General features: G+C 51.0%; 1 protein-coding gene across 5 annotated transcripts in view; it reads right to left on the minus strand.

Annotated features, from left to right (window-relative positions):
* Nucleotides 1-732: 732 nt before the first annotated feature.
* The window catches only part of GRIN1 (glutamate ionotropic receptor NMDA type subunit 1), a 37980-nt gene continuing 24496 nt past the window's right edge, over nucleotides 733-14216 (minus strand). For 2 of the 5 annotated variants that reach the window (XM_062590768.1, XM_062590767.1), the window contains 6 exons: nucleotides 12971-13128; nucleotides 12101-12262; nucleotides 11176-11285; nucleotides 9815-9960; nucleotides 7046-7156; nucleotides 733-801 (listed from right to left, as the gene is read on the minus strand). In XM_062590768.1, the coding sequence (XP_062446752.1) occupies nucleotides 733-801; nucleotides 7046-7156; nucleotides 9815-9960; nucleotides 11176-11285; nucleotides 12101-12262; nucleotides 12971-13128 (756 nt within the window). Of the gene's footprint in view, nucleotides 802-3642; nucleotides 4055-7045; nucleotides 7157-9814; nucleotides 9961-11175; nucleotides 11286-12100; nucleotides 12263-12970; nucleotides 13129-14216 lie in introns of those variants that run through there. The other 3 variants (XM_062590770.1, XM_062590769.1, XM_062590766.1) reach the window with 2 other exon arrangements.

Here is a 14216-nt window from a genome sequence, read left to right on the forward strand (position 1 = left end):
GTTTTAGCACAGGCACATCGCCATGGGGGGAGCCAATGAGGGCTGCAGGGCTGGGATCACTCCTGCCTCAAACAGACCACATACAGGGGATGAATCATAGCCATCAGCTTTGTGCACAGGCTGATGGAAGGGAGAAACAGGAGTTTATCTGCTGGCAATGAACACAACACATGTCTTCCAGTCCCTGTTGCAGTAACAGTGGATCACTCGGCACAGCAGGAACATGTGCCTGGCCTGTCACACCGTGTGGACTGCTGCAGCCACTCTGGGCGTGAATACATCACATGGTGGCCCACAAGGGTGGTGTGAAATGTGGAGCGCAGGTCTGATGGTCTGTGCCTGTGTTGAGACTCACAAAGCCTGCAAAGTGAAGTACATGTTAGCAGTCTAGCACCATCTCTTCCATGCTAACATGCGAGAGCAGGCACCATGTGCCTTTCAAAGTCCGTTCCCCTTGCACATAGCCAGTCAGTGGCAATACTGATTAACAACAGCACAGATTGGAAGCAGTGAAATCCAAACTGTGTCCTGATTCTGCAGTGCATTCTGGGGCATGAATACATCAGCAGGCCTAGGAAGGGAGGGAGATATACAATGAAGTCACTGTGTACAGATGAAAGATGCTTTCCTCCCATATCACCCAGAAGAACCCATCAGTGTCCCTCGGAAAGGCAATCCTGGCTGTGCCTTCCTACTGTGTTGGGCTAGAACTGATGGTGCCTGGGAAGAATGTCACACCACAGTGCTGACTGAGGGGTCAGAGAGGTTGAGCTGGCCGGTGATGTCAGTGGGATGATACTGCTGCAACACACAAATACACAGACAAGAAGAAAAAAGTGTTAGGCAGTTCTGGCATTTGCTCCTATGTCTATTAACATCCTGTGTGTCCCTACAGGATATCACTCAGGGGTGATAGCAACGGCCCAAAACCTGCTGCTGGCTGAGGTCCCCTTCCCAGTGCAATCCAAGCTTGTGCAGAGGTCACTGAAGACACTCTCCAAGCGCCCTACACTGGACAGGGAGGAGGATGCGCAGAGCTTCTGCAGAACCTGCCAGCTGTGTCGCCTGCCGAGCGAGCCTGTCTATGCTCTGGGAGACAAAGTCTGTGACTCATCAGCCCAGCCCCCAGTTGAACTTGTGTTTAGAAGGTCAGGCTGGGTTTCAGCATCTGACTGGTGCCAGATCTAGCTCTGCTTTGAGGCCAGGGCATTCCACCTTCTTACTTGAATGACTCCACTTGGACTTTCCCTTCATGCAAGTGAGGAGACGTGCAGTGTGCTTTATTTGCAGTAGAGATTCACTTGGTAATGTGAAAATTCATCCTAGGTTTGTGTTGAGATGTGGCCTGGATTTTTGTTTCTGCTCTCCTTATGGAGGGGACCTCGTCAAACACTCCTTTGGAGCGATCTTCCCAACAACAGCCCCACCAGCAAGTAAAGTAGAGAGAGCAGAAACCCCTTTCAGCTGGCAAGAAAAAAAGTTCTCCCTCTCCAGCCAGAGATTTAAAGCTGGGCAGCTATTTTCTTCCTTGCTCCTTTCTTCCTTCCATATTTCTTTCCTTTTTGGTTGAGCTCTCTCCTAAATCTTAAGCACTGAGCTGGGCCTGCCCAGCCCTGCTCCAAGACCAGGTGGCCTGGAGCATCATGCACTGCTTTCCAGGGCACCTAAAATGATGCCAGGGCCTGAGAGGGCCTCTTTTGTACTGCTGTGCAGAACCTCTCTGGTGACATCTGTTTGGCCTTGCACCATACTACCTGGGAAGGCTGCCATTTTGCTATGTTCTTGGATGGGCTCTTTGCTGAAAGGACTTTACCCATGTCTTGCATTGGCTGGTGGCAACTGTGCCCCCCCCCCCCCCCGCCCCGCATAGTGCTGCTGGTGGGTCTGGCACTGTGGCTACCCTGCTCAAGGAAATCTGGTGTCCCCCCCAGCACTGTGTGGGCTTCTCAGGGTTTCTCTGCTCTGACCTGAGCATTTTGTGCTTCACAAGGACCATGGCATCTCAGTGGGGGGCTGCCAGGGTGGGGGCCAGAGCCATTGTGGTCCCATCCCTCTGGTACACGTGCAAAGGGCATGCTGTCAATTGCTAACACTGAGGGACAATCTCACGGGATCAGTGCATCCACTCATTCATTTAGAAAATAATTAATGTTAAAATGGAGCCTCTAAGAAATTCCTTGTTGTTGCCTTTGTGACTTTACTGTTTGAAATGGTAACACCTTAACCATTGCCTGTTCACATAGAAGATGGCTCAGGTGAACCCCAGGTTGCTCTATGGCCCTGGACAGCTTTTTGTTACTTTTGTAGGTCCACCAAAAAATGACCCTCTCCCAAAATGGGTGCAGCTGCCCCCTGTTTGCAAAAGTCTGAGCTGCTGACTGCTATAATAAAATGGCTATGAGCTGTGAGCTCGCTGGATTAGGCAGCAACCACCTCTCTAGGGCCTTGCTCTCACAGAGGAGAAGAGACCGTTTAGAAAAGGAAGAGGCTGAGTGACTCACTGATGGAGAAGATTTCAGCCTTTGCTGAAGGAAGAACTTAAGATACAAAAGATAATGGGCAAAAAAAAAGATCCTTTGTTAAAAACCCTGCACTACTGGCCTGGCACAACAGGTGAAAATTGTGTGTGTGTGTGTGTGTGTGTGTGTGTGTATGTGTGTGTGCCTCTGTGTGTGTGTGTGTGTGTGTGCACGCGCGCACGCATGTGTGTGCCTCAATGAACATGTATGTGTGCTGCTGTGGTAGGAAGCTAGAGAACTAGCAGAACAGGCTGGGGCATCCTGGTTTCTTTGCACAGCTCAAAGGGGAACTCTAAAACAACCAAATGTACTGGGGAATTTGGCCAGAAAAAATTAAAATACAAGAACATGACTTTTGATTTGAAAGCATATCTCCTCCAGTCACAGAGTTATCACAGGGTAACATTCTCATTTACTTTTTGTGTAGAGTCCATGCATGCAATTTTTAATATTAAAAAAAGGAAAAAAAAAAAAAAAAAAAACAAGAAAGTTGTCATATCAAAACTATGTTAAAGTAGAACTAAGGTAAAAGCACATTTCAGTAATTTAGGGTAAATTATGTTACAGGGATGGTGCAATTATCCCCAAACCAAACATTATAAAACCAAGAAATTAATCAATATTAACCATAGAAGAGACTCAAACATGTTAAGGTATGGAAGTGAAGTGAAGGCACCAAAAACTTTAAATGACACCAGGAAAATATAGACAAGAACTTAATATGTCTTTAAAAATGACTTCAACTTAATCTGGGCTTATATGGTAGTCCCTGGCTGGTGGAAAGTTTTCTGGAAAATTTTTTTTCAATTAAAAATTATGATTCCAACTAAATGCAATCTTGTTGTAGAAAATGCCAACTTTCCTTTTTAAAAAATTAATTGTCTTTGGCCTATTTTTATTTGCTTGAAGCCAAAAACTAGATTTTTTTTCAGCCAAAAAGTATTTGGTTTTAGAATGGCTGATTTGTCATCGAAAAGGTGACTTTTTCCATGAACCCCTTGATTTTTTCACCAGCTTTGGCTGGTGAATTCCAACAATAATTCCAACAATTATAGAGCAATCATTGCCTCACAGCACTGGGCCTTTGCTTGGTAGTGATGTGGAACATGTGTCATGCTGTGTTTGGGGACCCATGGGCTGGCAATTTGACTCTGCGGGGGCTGACAACATCTGCAGTGGGGGCTAAGGGATCTGTGCGTCTCATTACATGTCTGTACAAAATGTGCCGGCTTAGAAGGTGTCTGTGTGGTTTATGCATCTCACATGGCTTCTGTGGGGTTGCAGTATCGTGGGTGGTTGCGATGGATGGCAGTACATCAGCTCTGCGAGTGCTATTCGAGTTGCAGGAGCTGCCTATGGGGAACACATGCATCTCCTCCTGGGGCGGTGGGGATGATGTGCCGCGGAGAGGCTGTGCAGCTCGGGTGATGGTGGGCGCTAGGACGTTCAGAGTGGGATGGTAGCTTCCCAGGGCTGTCTTGGCTCCATGGTGCCAGCCTGTCTCTCTGGCACTCCTGAGGGACCATTCTGCAGGGCTGCAGAGTAGAATCCATTTTTAAAACTCCAGACAATGAAAAGGAAAGAAGCAAGGCCACCAGGTTTGCATCTTTCACTTGCTAGACAGGAGAGCCTATGGAGCTGGGGTCAGTCTGGCCTTCCAGCCCCATGGGCTCTCAAGCCTTGCCCATCTGAGACCTGGCTTGGGCCTATGGCTCTGCCAAGCATCATAAAACAGAGCACCTCACTGCTTTCTTGTCTTTACAAGGACCCCAGGCAACGTGTCCCAGCATGCTACGTACTCATGGGGCCTTCCACAGCAGGAGGGCATTGAGGTCTCTGAGCCAGGGCTGCTGCATCGAAGCTGAGGGCACCAAATGACAGGCTATGACATTAGATGGGGCAACACCCTCCCACTGATTGCTCATCCCACAGAGCAACCAGCAGTCCAGCCCAAGATCACAACAAAGCTCACTCCACCACAAGGCTCCAAGCCTGATCTTGACCCTACTACCTGTTCTTGGCCCAATTAGCCTGATCACTTTAGGGGATGCATGTTCTGGGGGCCCAGCCATGTTTCTCTACAGCCAGCAGATGACTGCAACAGGCATGCAGGGAGTGGGGCACCTTAACCCATAGAGGGGCTGCACCAGAGAAGCAGCTGCCACAAGAGAGAGGTCCATCCTCTGGAATGAGTGGGGCTATCTCCCTCTGTGGCTTGCCTGCACACAGCAAGCCAAGAAGAGTATGGCCACAGCCCAAAGCACAAGCAAGGCTTCCCTGTGGCCCATTGCCCCATGGATAGTGAATGCTGGTCCCCACCAGATGAGAAAAGAGGAGAGTACAGCTCTGCCTCTTGCCTGTGGAGCCTTTGGAGAAGAAGGCCTTTGGCCCTAGACAGCTCAGGGCATAGGTGATGCTCCTACCCTGAGGCAGAGAGTATTCTGCAGTGGTGTAGGGACATGGCAGCCACACCGTGGAGAGGGGTCTGGTTCAGGATGCTTCATATTGCTGAGAGGCTGCAATGGAGGAAGACTTGAGGGTACCACACACCAGCTGCCCCAGGCAGTGGTTCCTGGGGCAGACTGGGCAGGTGTATCCCTTTTAACAGGGGTGCATGCAGTGTCCATACCTCCAGCTCCCAGCACCTTAGAAAGAGCATTCCCATACTGAGGGCATGAGCTCCACCAACTCCTTCTCCCTTAGTTCTGGCACTGGCTCCTGTGCCTGCAGTGGGCACTGGTCTCCCCAACGTTGCCATGCTGCTGCTGCTCTCCTAGGCCTGGATTCATTGGTTTTCTAAATCTAAATCTAAATTTTATTTAAACACAACAGCACAAAATGCAGAGTCTACCGTAAGTGTGCTGAGGGCTTCCCACCAACTCTTTCTGTTGTTTTCTCCCCTTTTCCTCTTCATCCTGCCTGTTCTTCCTCCTCTCTCTTTTCACTTCCCAACTTTTTGCTGCACCCCATCCCTCTTTCTCCTCTCTCCTAGTCAGGGCGCAGGCTATCAAGACACAACCTGCAATCTTCCTGCAGAGCTGCTCTAGGTTTTGGTCCCTGTGGCAGTGGGGGAGAGGTGGGACCCAAGGCATGAGGACCTGCCCAGTACAAGGTGCAACATAGGCACAGCACAGGTGATAACAGGGATGCCCATCTTCCCCCCTGGCTATGGGGCATGACTGGGAAGAGCATGGGGCCACCCTCTCATGTCTGCTGGCCTTGGAGGGGACAGATGAGAGGAACACTGTGTGTGAGCTCGTGACAGCCCAGCCCAGCTGAGGGTTCAGCTGGCCTTGGCCCTCAGGCCAGTATCCCAGGGGTGCCCCCAGGAGCCTCTTGGGATTGAGCCTGCATTGGTCTAAAGCAGAGTTGCCTCCATTTCGCATACAAAGCCATGGCCCAGAGAGCCTCTGGAGCATCGCATGCTGCTCCCCAAGGTGCCCCCATGCCTGCAGCTGGGGATGAGCCACCCTGCCGCTGGGGGCCACATCTCGCGCCGGCGCCACCTCCGTCCCCCCGGCCCCGCCATGCATCACGCCTCGTAGCCTGGCAGGGAGCCTGCTCTGAGCAGCCCTGGGCAGAAACCCGCCGGTCGCCCAGGGAGATGATTTTGGCAGCCCGTTAACTGGGAGGTCTGGCAGCAAAACGCACCTCCCACTTCCACACGAGACAACGGAGTAGCCACAGTGCAGAGTGTCATACAACAGACGGCAACATGCAGAGGGACGCTGGCTTAGTCTGACAGACCAACAGCCCAACCTGACACTGAAGTGTGTCTCAAGCTCTAGCAAGAGCAGACACATTCACACATTTGGAAACAGCTGGGTTTAGAGGTAACAATTCGTAAATTTTCTCTGGTTAAATGAGAGCAGTTTTACTCCAAGATGGAAAGTACACAGTTTGAGCCAGGTTAGGTCTTTAAAACCTCCTCTTTTAAGCATTTGTGTCTCTCTTCTAGAGCTGAAATACTGCTGACGATAACCAGAGACAGCTGTCACTTGTGTGCTGAGGACTATGTCTCGAATGCTAATAATCACAAACAAAAATCACATGTAGAGAATGTGACACGCATGGCTCTCAGTGAGGTGACACAGTGCCCAAATTAAATCAGGGTGATCATTTTAGGCATACAATGACAACAATTACAGGAACACTCAGGAACAGAAAAAAAAATATGTCATTGGATTCAAAAGGTCAGCACCGGTAAGGTGAGCAAAGCACAGAGAGGAACATCAGAAATCATTCAGGCAAAAAAAAATACCCCAAAATAAAACAAAACAAAAACTCAGTTGCATCTCCCAACTCATCACAGGACTCCAAAGCACCTCCTGCCTGCCCTCCAGGATCCCAGCATCCTTTCAGGTACACGGGATGACTGACTCACTGACTCACTGACTGACTGGTGACGAACATGAGCTATGCATGTACACTGGCAGCTTCGGGATGGGTGTGTGGCAGTCAATGGGATGGCAGAAGAGAGAAAGAGAGAGAAAGAGAGAGGGCAGAATTGTTCTTCTTCCTCTTACCGTATCCTTGGAGGACCTACGTCTCTTGAAGCTGGAGGCCAGGGTGGAGGTGATGGACCTAAAAGTGGCTTTCTTTTTAGGGTCAGGTTCTGCTCTACCACTTTTTCTATCCTAAAATGAATATGTATAAGTGATTAGATCTCTAGTGTGTTGCTGGAAACTCTAAAGCTATTTGAATACTGCCCCATGTCATGTCTTTTATTTAAGTGAGAAAGCTATTGGAGATGTTCTGTCACTCCCAGTCCTCCAAGGGCCTCTGTGACCCACAATTACAGCACAGCTGCCATACGGCCACAGCTACGGGGCCAGCCTCTCATCTGGAGCACTGGAAATCCCTCTGGGGAATAGCCCTGGTCTCCTCAGTGTCTGCTTCCAGGCCTGCGCAGCTGATCTCACTTCCTCGGGAGTACCTGGGGATGCTCTGACTAGTGCCCTGCCCCTCACTTCCACCGCTAGGCTAGCTAGACCAAGAGGTGAGATGCTGCACCTACCACTAAAAAAATTGCTCAGGGCCTTTTCTGAGGCTGAATCCTAGTGCCACAAGAGAGAGAGAGGACTGCATTGAAAGAGAAGTCATTGTATGAATATTCTGTAAAAAAATGTATTCAAAAATTTAAATGACGCATTTGTGCAAAGCCGAACGTTATTTTTTTCCAAAGTAAAGGGGTTTAAAAAAAAAAAAAAGGAAACTGGAAGAAAAAGAAAAGTAAAAAAGGAAAAGAAAGGGAGGAAGCAAAGCGTTAGCGCTATGATGTCATCGGGGGTTGGAATGAACTCAAAGAGAAACAGAACTGAAAAATGTAGCCATTGGTGTTAGCAAGTCGGACCTGGTTAGCGCAGGCTGGGAGCACCAGCCGCCATGGTGCAGGGGCAGCGAGCCGAGGGGACCGGCCGCACTCTGTGGCGGGCGCTGAGAACGATTCCTCCCCAATTGCTTTCGTGCCAATGAGTGTGACCTTTCCGACGGGGGACGGAGTGACCAGGTCTGGCTCTGCTACCGCACGGGGGTAACCAAAATGTATCCCGCTGGTGCGTAGAGCATGCTCAGGGATACATTTGCTCCTCCTTCTCAGTTCTCTCTTTTGCGGACATGCACAAACGGAAAGGAAAGCAAGATGAATGGAATGAAATGTCTTTTTCTTCCATGGCATCTCAGGAAATAGCCATGGCAAAACTGTGATCCCAAAAAACATTATTTTTGTTTGTTTGTTTTAACAAATAAATCTTTCCACTTGCCTACCTTCTAGCAATGTACCAGATACTAGTGCTCTGACGTTTCCTCCTGTGGAAAAGTCTTACATTGTCAAACGGCTCTTTACCATGAGGCTGTTTATCCCCACAGGGCAGCATGCTTTGCTCACAGTCCCACAGACTCTGCCCAATGACCCAGTGCAGTATTTTCTAGAAGGTTGGCAAGTGAAAAATGGCAGTGTGACTAGTGTGCTCTGTCCCAGCAGCCTTAATCCCGTCAGTGCTGCTGCTTTTTGGAAGCAAAGGAAAAAAAATAAAAAAAAATGTTTTTTTTCCAATACGGTATTAGTGAACTGAACCCAGCAAGCTCTCAGGATAGAGCAGCCTGGCTTTGTGCTTCCGCTCACTGCTCTTGGGAAGGTCACTTCCACCTGAGCAGCTCTTCTGTACTCCCCAGCCAGTGCTGCTCCCACAGGGCCATTTCATTTCTCTCATTCAGGTGACATCACTTTTAGGGTTCCCAATCATTGTTCTCTCTCTTTCATTCACTCATTTTGTGAATGGCAGTCTCCTTTAGTCACCTAAAGGATCTGTTGCTCTCTGAATGCTGGTTTGCTTTCTCAAGGGAGAAAAGCAGCTCCAGCAATTCAGAAAGAGCTTCTGTGCCCTAAACTGGGGTCCGAGGTGCAACCAGGGTTCATCCCAAGAGAAATGGGGTATGGGAAGAGTGAGGCTGGTGGCTGGGCCTGGCTCAAATGCGCTATCATGGTTCAATGTCACTGCCAGGCAACATCAACCCTCCTGGGCTTCCCTTGCCTGCATGGCAAGGTGGCATTTTACTAATGGGAGATACTGGGGAGAGCAATGGTCCCAGGGAAGCATCCCTCGAGAGTCTTGGTGCTGACAAGCACTGGCATTGCTGGCTCCTGTCCTGGGAGATGTCCTTGTCTCCAAATGACAAGAGCACACACAACCTCTTTTGGGAATCTGTCTTAGGTATGAAGACAGCTACTGCACCTCTGAGGAGAAGGGAGAGAGGGGGAAGCTTTGGCTCATTTTGGAAACCATCGCTTGAGCATTTCTCCACCAAAGAAGCACAAGAGCCACAGGGGAAAGGATGCTCTCTGGCAGCAGCTTAACCCTCCCATCCTCTGCTGGCAAGTGCAGCCATAGTAGTATCTCTGTACAGAGCATCTGCAAAGGAGCAGTGCTGGCACCGCTTGCTCAGCTGGAAAAAGACGTGGCTCTAGCACACTGCCCTCAGCAGAGCGAGGTGCTAGGTCCCCCTCGTGAGCACAGCTGAGGACACATCCAGGCATTTGGGCCAGGTGTTTGTCGCAGACAGAGCTGTGCACAACTCACCTCCCAGGAGAAATGGCATTGGCCAAGAGCACTCCCAGGGACAAGGCAGGGCACCTACAGCTCGCTAGTGGCTCAGTAACACCTGGCCAGGGTTATTAGAGTGTGGGGTGGGTGAAAGAGGGCCCCAGGCTAATCCACAGGTCTGCATTCACTGATTTGGTGAAGGAATGAAAAACGCACCTGTTGGAGATTTGCTCTAAAAACGGTTTGTCCTACCTGCAGGTTTTTCCTCCACACATTAACGGCCGCAAACGCCAGCTGCATCTGCTTCCTCCGCGCGTCCTTATGCCTTTTGTAAGCTATTTCTATGAATATTAAAAATATCCCGGCAACAATACCTCCAGCCACCAGCATAAACACACCTGAAATAAGTAGGAAAGTTACAGAGGGCAATGCAAACTCCACCATGACACTTCATTTCCTCTGTATCACACTGAACAAGAGGAACATCTTCCAACCCAGGACCCGCTGCCCCCCCCCTCCCCACAATCCTTCCACAGTCCGGGAGGGGCTGGAGAGGGTAAATCCAGCACAGCAGTGCAGGCACTGCAGCTGCCTGGGTGATGGGCAGCAAGGTGATGGTTTGTTGGGGTTCTTTGCAAGCTCCTTTTGGTCATGCACAACCACGAGCCCCAGCAGTGCTGCAGCAATGCTCAGGGGCAGACACAGAGCTCTGAGGCGCTGGGTACTGTAGCCAGCACCAGGACAGACCCCATTCCCCTAGACTGTTCGGTTATTTGAACCAGAAACCCAACTTTGATGCTCCTGTTTAGCACATCAGGAAGGACACCAGTACACAGAACTGCCTATGCTGTCCTTGGCCATCTGGGAATCCACAGGGGTGATGTTTTGGGAGCCATAGGATAAGGAGGTGGGAAGCACTGAATGTCCTGGTGGGATGGAGCAAACTGCTCCCTCTCTTGGCACTTCTGCCCTGGCCCTGAGTTGCCCATGAGGAGCGGGTCCCACAGGACAAGTCTAATCCTACATTCACCTGTGTGTTGGGCAAAGGGCTGCCAGCAGTGAACTGCTACAAAGGGAAAGCCTGTCTGGGGGATACCTCACACTCTTTACAAACAGGGACCAAGAAAAAAGATCGCTAAATAAATTATCATCTTCCTGCCCTCTGCTCCCTGCCCCAGGAGAGCCTGGGGCAGTGTTCTCAAGGCTGAGTGGCTGCCCCTTGCCACCCACTCCCTCCTGCAGCATGTTCCTTGCTCACCTCCTCAGCCACTTTCTCTTCCCCAGGAGGTGTTGCTCCCATCTCTCTGCCTTGACAACAGCTCTGATTTCACCGTGACAGCTGTAGTTTGGCCAGAGCAGAGGGAGGGGAACAATGTTCAAAGCAGGCCATACCCATGGATGAGAAAGTCACCCCAGGGAAGGTCGGGGAGGCTTCTTGGAGCCGTTTCAGACAAGGTGGAATTGGAGCCAACACAACAGCCTTCCTGCACTAGGAAAGCGCAAACCCAGAAGAAGTAGAGCTTTGGCCTGAGAGGAGAGCTTGGGAGAGGAGAATGTCTTGAGTGAAAGCAGGCTACCCAGCGAAGAGGAAGAAAGAGGTTTGCAGAACAAACCTGCCATATTTTCAAAGGTGAGGGTTGCTGGGGCATTGCTACGGGAATCACACTCCTGATACCTCACCCAAGTCTTGTCCAAATCCTCCATGAAGCCATTCTCATGGGACCTGAAAGCACAAGGAGACAGGACAGAGTAGTCACGGGAGACTGTATGCAGGTGACTGGGGCACAGGGGCTGGCTTTCATGCCCTTTTTGCATTCATATCCTCCGTACTAGGAATCTGCATTTGTTTGCAGCCTGCAAACATGTGAATGGGTGATGGATGTGCACACTTGTGTGTGCATGCCTGGCTAAGTGCACATGTATGCACACACATGTGCATGTATGGCATCTATGTAGAGTGTGTGTGTGGCCTGTCTGCAGTGGGCATTTCTTCATGCCCTGAAGGCATTTTCACACTGTCTGTGCACAGCGAGTGTGGCCATGAGCTCTGTGCACAGTACAGTGGGTGCAGGTAGGTGTCTACAGCTGCCTGGTGCTACTGCCCCATGTTCTGAGAGCTAGAGAACTGGCCACCTACTACCCAAAAGAGCCATTTTTAATAATAACTCCTGAAAAATTAAGCCAAGGCAGCACAATGCTACTCGCCAAGCTGAATCCACAAGGAGAACCAGGGAAATCACATCACTTCTGCTTGCTGCTGCAGCCTGCACCTTGCTTACAAGGATCTGGTACTGTATGCTCCCAGGGTTTCTCTCCACCAGCCTTGCCTACACTCCTGTGGCCAAGCAGGGCTCCTACTCCCTGCCTCTGGCCCCAGTCCATGGCTGCCCTGCTCAGGCCCTCTCACCAGTGTCAGGGATCCCCAGTCCCTGCAGAGAATTTGGAGGGTGGGATGGCAGTGCCTGGCACAAGCCAGCAAATGTGCTAACACATGCAGCATTTAGGGAGCAGGCGCCATGCCAAGAGCCATGTACAGACTTGAGGATGGCCAGGGAGACGTTCTGCTTCCATGGGCTGTCTTTGCGCATCCCGATCCCAAAGCCAGAGCGGAAGAAAAGTTCTCCCGTCGTCACCAGGTCACACTTCTGGGAGGCTTCAAACTCGAGCACTGCTGAGTCCCAGATGAAGGCATGGAGCTTGCTGGATGCCAAAAAAGGACAGACAGGTCAGGTTGGGCAGCCCAGTTTGTCTGCAGCCTCTGTGAGAGCAGTGGGGATGCCCCCATCCCTAGTTTAATCACTGGGCTTGGTCATTAGCATCCCTCTCCTCCCACAGTGGCCTGTGCTGCAGCTCCTGCCCAAAGAGTAGGCACAATTTTGCAGAAGGAGTAGAAGGGGGCTTGAAACCCGTATTTCCCACACAGAGGCAATTGCAGAGGCCAGAAGTGGAGGTCATTGCCAGGGCCAGGGCTCAGAGCATGCCTTTCCCCTTGTAGCCATTGTGCTCTCTATCTGGAGATCTTGCACACACTAGTTCCAGCTCCTGTAGCACTGTCAGGGCTGCCTCAAATCCTCCTTCAGTGCCATGCCTGGAAATTCAGATATCCTCGATATTTCTTTCCTCAGATTTTGCTGTGGCCCTGAGATCAGATGCCCCTTCCATGTCTCAAACCAGTACTGGGCACCTGCACAGCCCACCCACAGACACAAACACCCTCATCCCTGTTCCTCCCACACCAAGTAGACGTGTGCCTTCCCACCCTTTGGTGGGCAGACCCCATCCAGCTATGCTTCAGCTGCAGCCTCCCCTGGCTGACGTCAGTCCCGCTTGGTGCCCAAGGCTGCAGACCAACAGAGCTCCCCCTGGTCCCATGCCTGCAGGGTCGAGTAAGATGTTGGTCCCACTCACTTGTCCCTCACGGCCTGGATGGCTTCAGCAGCACTCTCATAATTGTGCTTCTCCATATGCCGATACATGGTGCTCAGCTCCACCTGCCGTCGGAAGTAAATGTCCACCGAGCTCTGCTTCACTGTGGCATAGATGAATTTATCAGAGGGGTTGCGCAGCTGAAAGGTAAGAGCAGGGCCTGCCATCAGCTGTGGTACCTCATTGTGAGGAGAGATGGCAGAGCAGCCAGGCAGACCCCAACTATGGCTGCAGGCTGCCTCAGAGAGTAGCTGGGGGCAGCTAAGCTACCATTTCTTCTGTCCTCCATCAACCAAACTGACTCACCCCAAAGCTATATTTCCTAACCATCCATCCCTTCAGGGATCTGTTTCTCAGAGAAGGTCTTGATCTCCTCAGTGGAGCTGAAGTTGCTGTGGGGCAGTGGATGCCATGGGGCTGGGGATGCTCTGGCTTTATGGATACTGAGAGGCAGAGGGTGCCATGGGACAGCGCTGCCATGCGGCTGAGGATGCAAGAGAGCAGTGGACATCATGAGACTAACAATGCAGTCGGCAGAGTATGCTGGATACTGTGGGGCTGGCAATGCTGTGGGATGCTCTCCTGCAGGTCTCGGTTGCTAGGCTGTGTCTGTGTCCTTGCAAGAGTGGGAAATGGGTCTGAAGCATGCTGGCATCTGCTGAAAGTATTGACTGCACCACAGGGACCATTTCATTAGTTATAACTCATCTATAATGAATCGTTTCCTCGTTGGTTATTGCAGGCTCTCCAGGAACTGGCAGAGAGCTTGGCTGGATACATGCTATTTCTGGACAAGGTTTTTCTCTGTTGATTCCTCTCTCCCTCGGTCTGTCTGTCTGTTTTCACTCAGCGCAGGAGCTCAGACCACCTAGCGACAGACCAGGCACAACTACTCAGGGCTTGATTCCTGGTACAGGCACATAGCTTCAGTGCTCCCCCGCACCCCTTTCAGCCTCTGTGGTCCTATGGTGCTGCCCAAGCTCTGCTGCTCTGCCAGCCTGCATGCCCACCCCCCCCCCCAGCTTGATTCCCCTCCTCAGTCATGGCTCCTGCTCCTGCTTCTTCCTGAGGTAAAAGTAGTGGCTGCATGTGGGTCAGGAGCCCAAAGTCTTGCAGAAATGGGCCAGGGCTGGTAGCTTTGACCTAGATCTCTGTGGTCACTTGGAAGATATGTGGGGTGGGATTTGAGGCGGTGTGATGCCTCTGAAAAGGAAATCCAAGAGAAAAC

This window comes from Rhea pennata, chromosome 18 (assembly GCF_028389875.1).
Source record: "Rhea pennata isolate bPtePen1 chromosome 18, bPtePen1.pri, whole genome shotgun sequence".
Taxonomy (NCBI): Eukaryota; Metazoa; Chordata; class Aves; order Rheiformes; family Rheidae; genus Rhea; species Rhea pennata.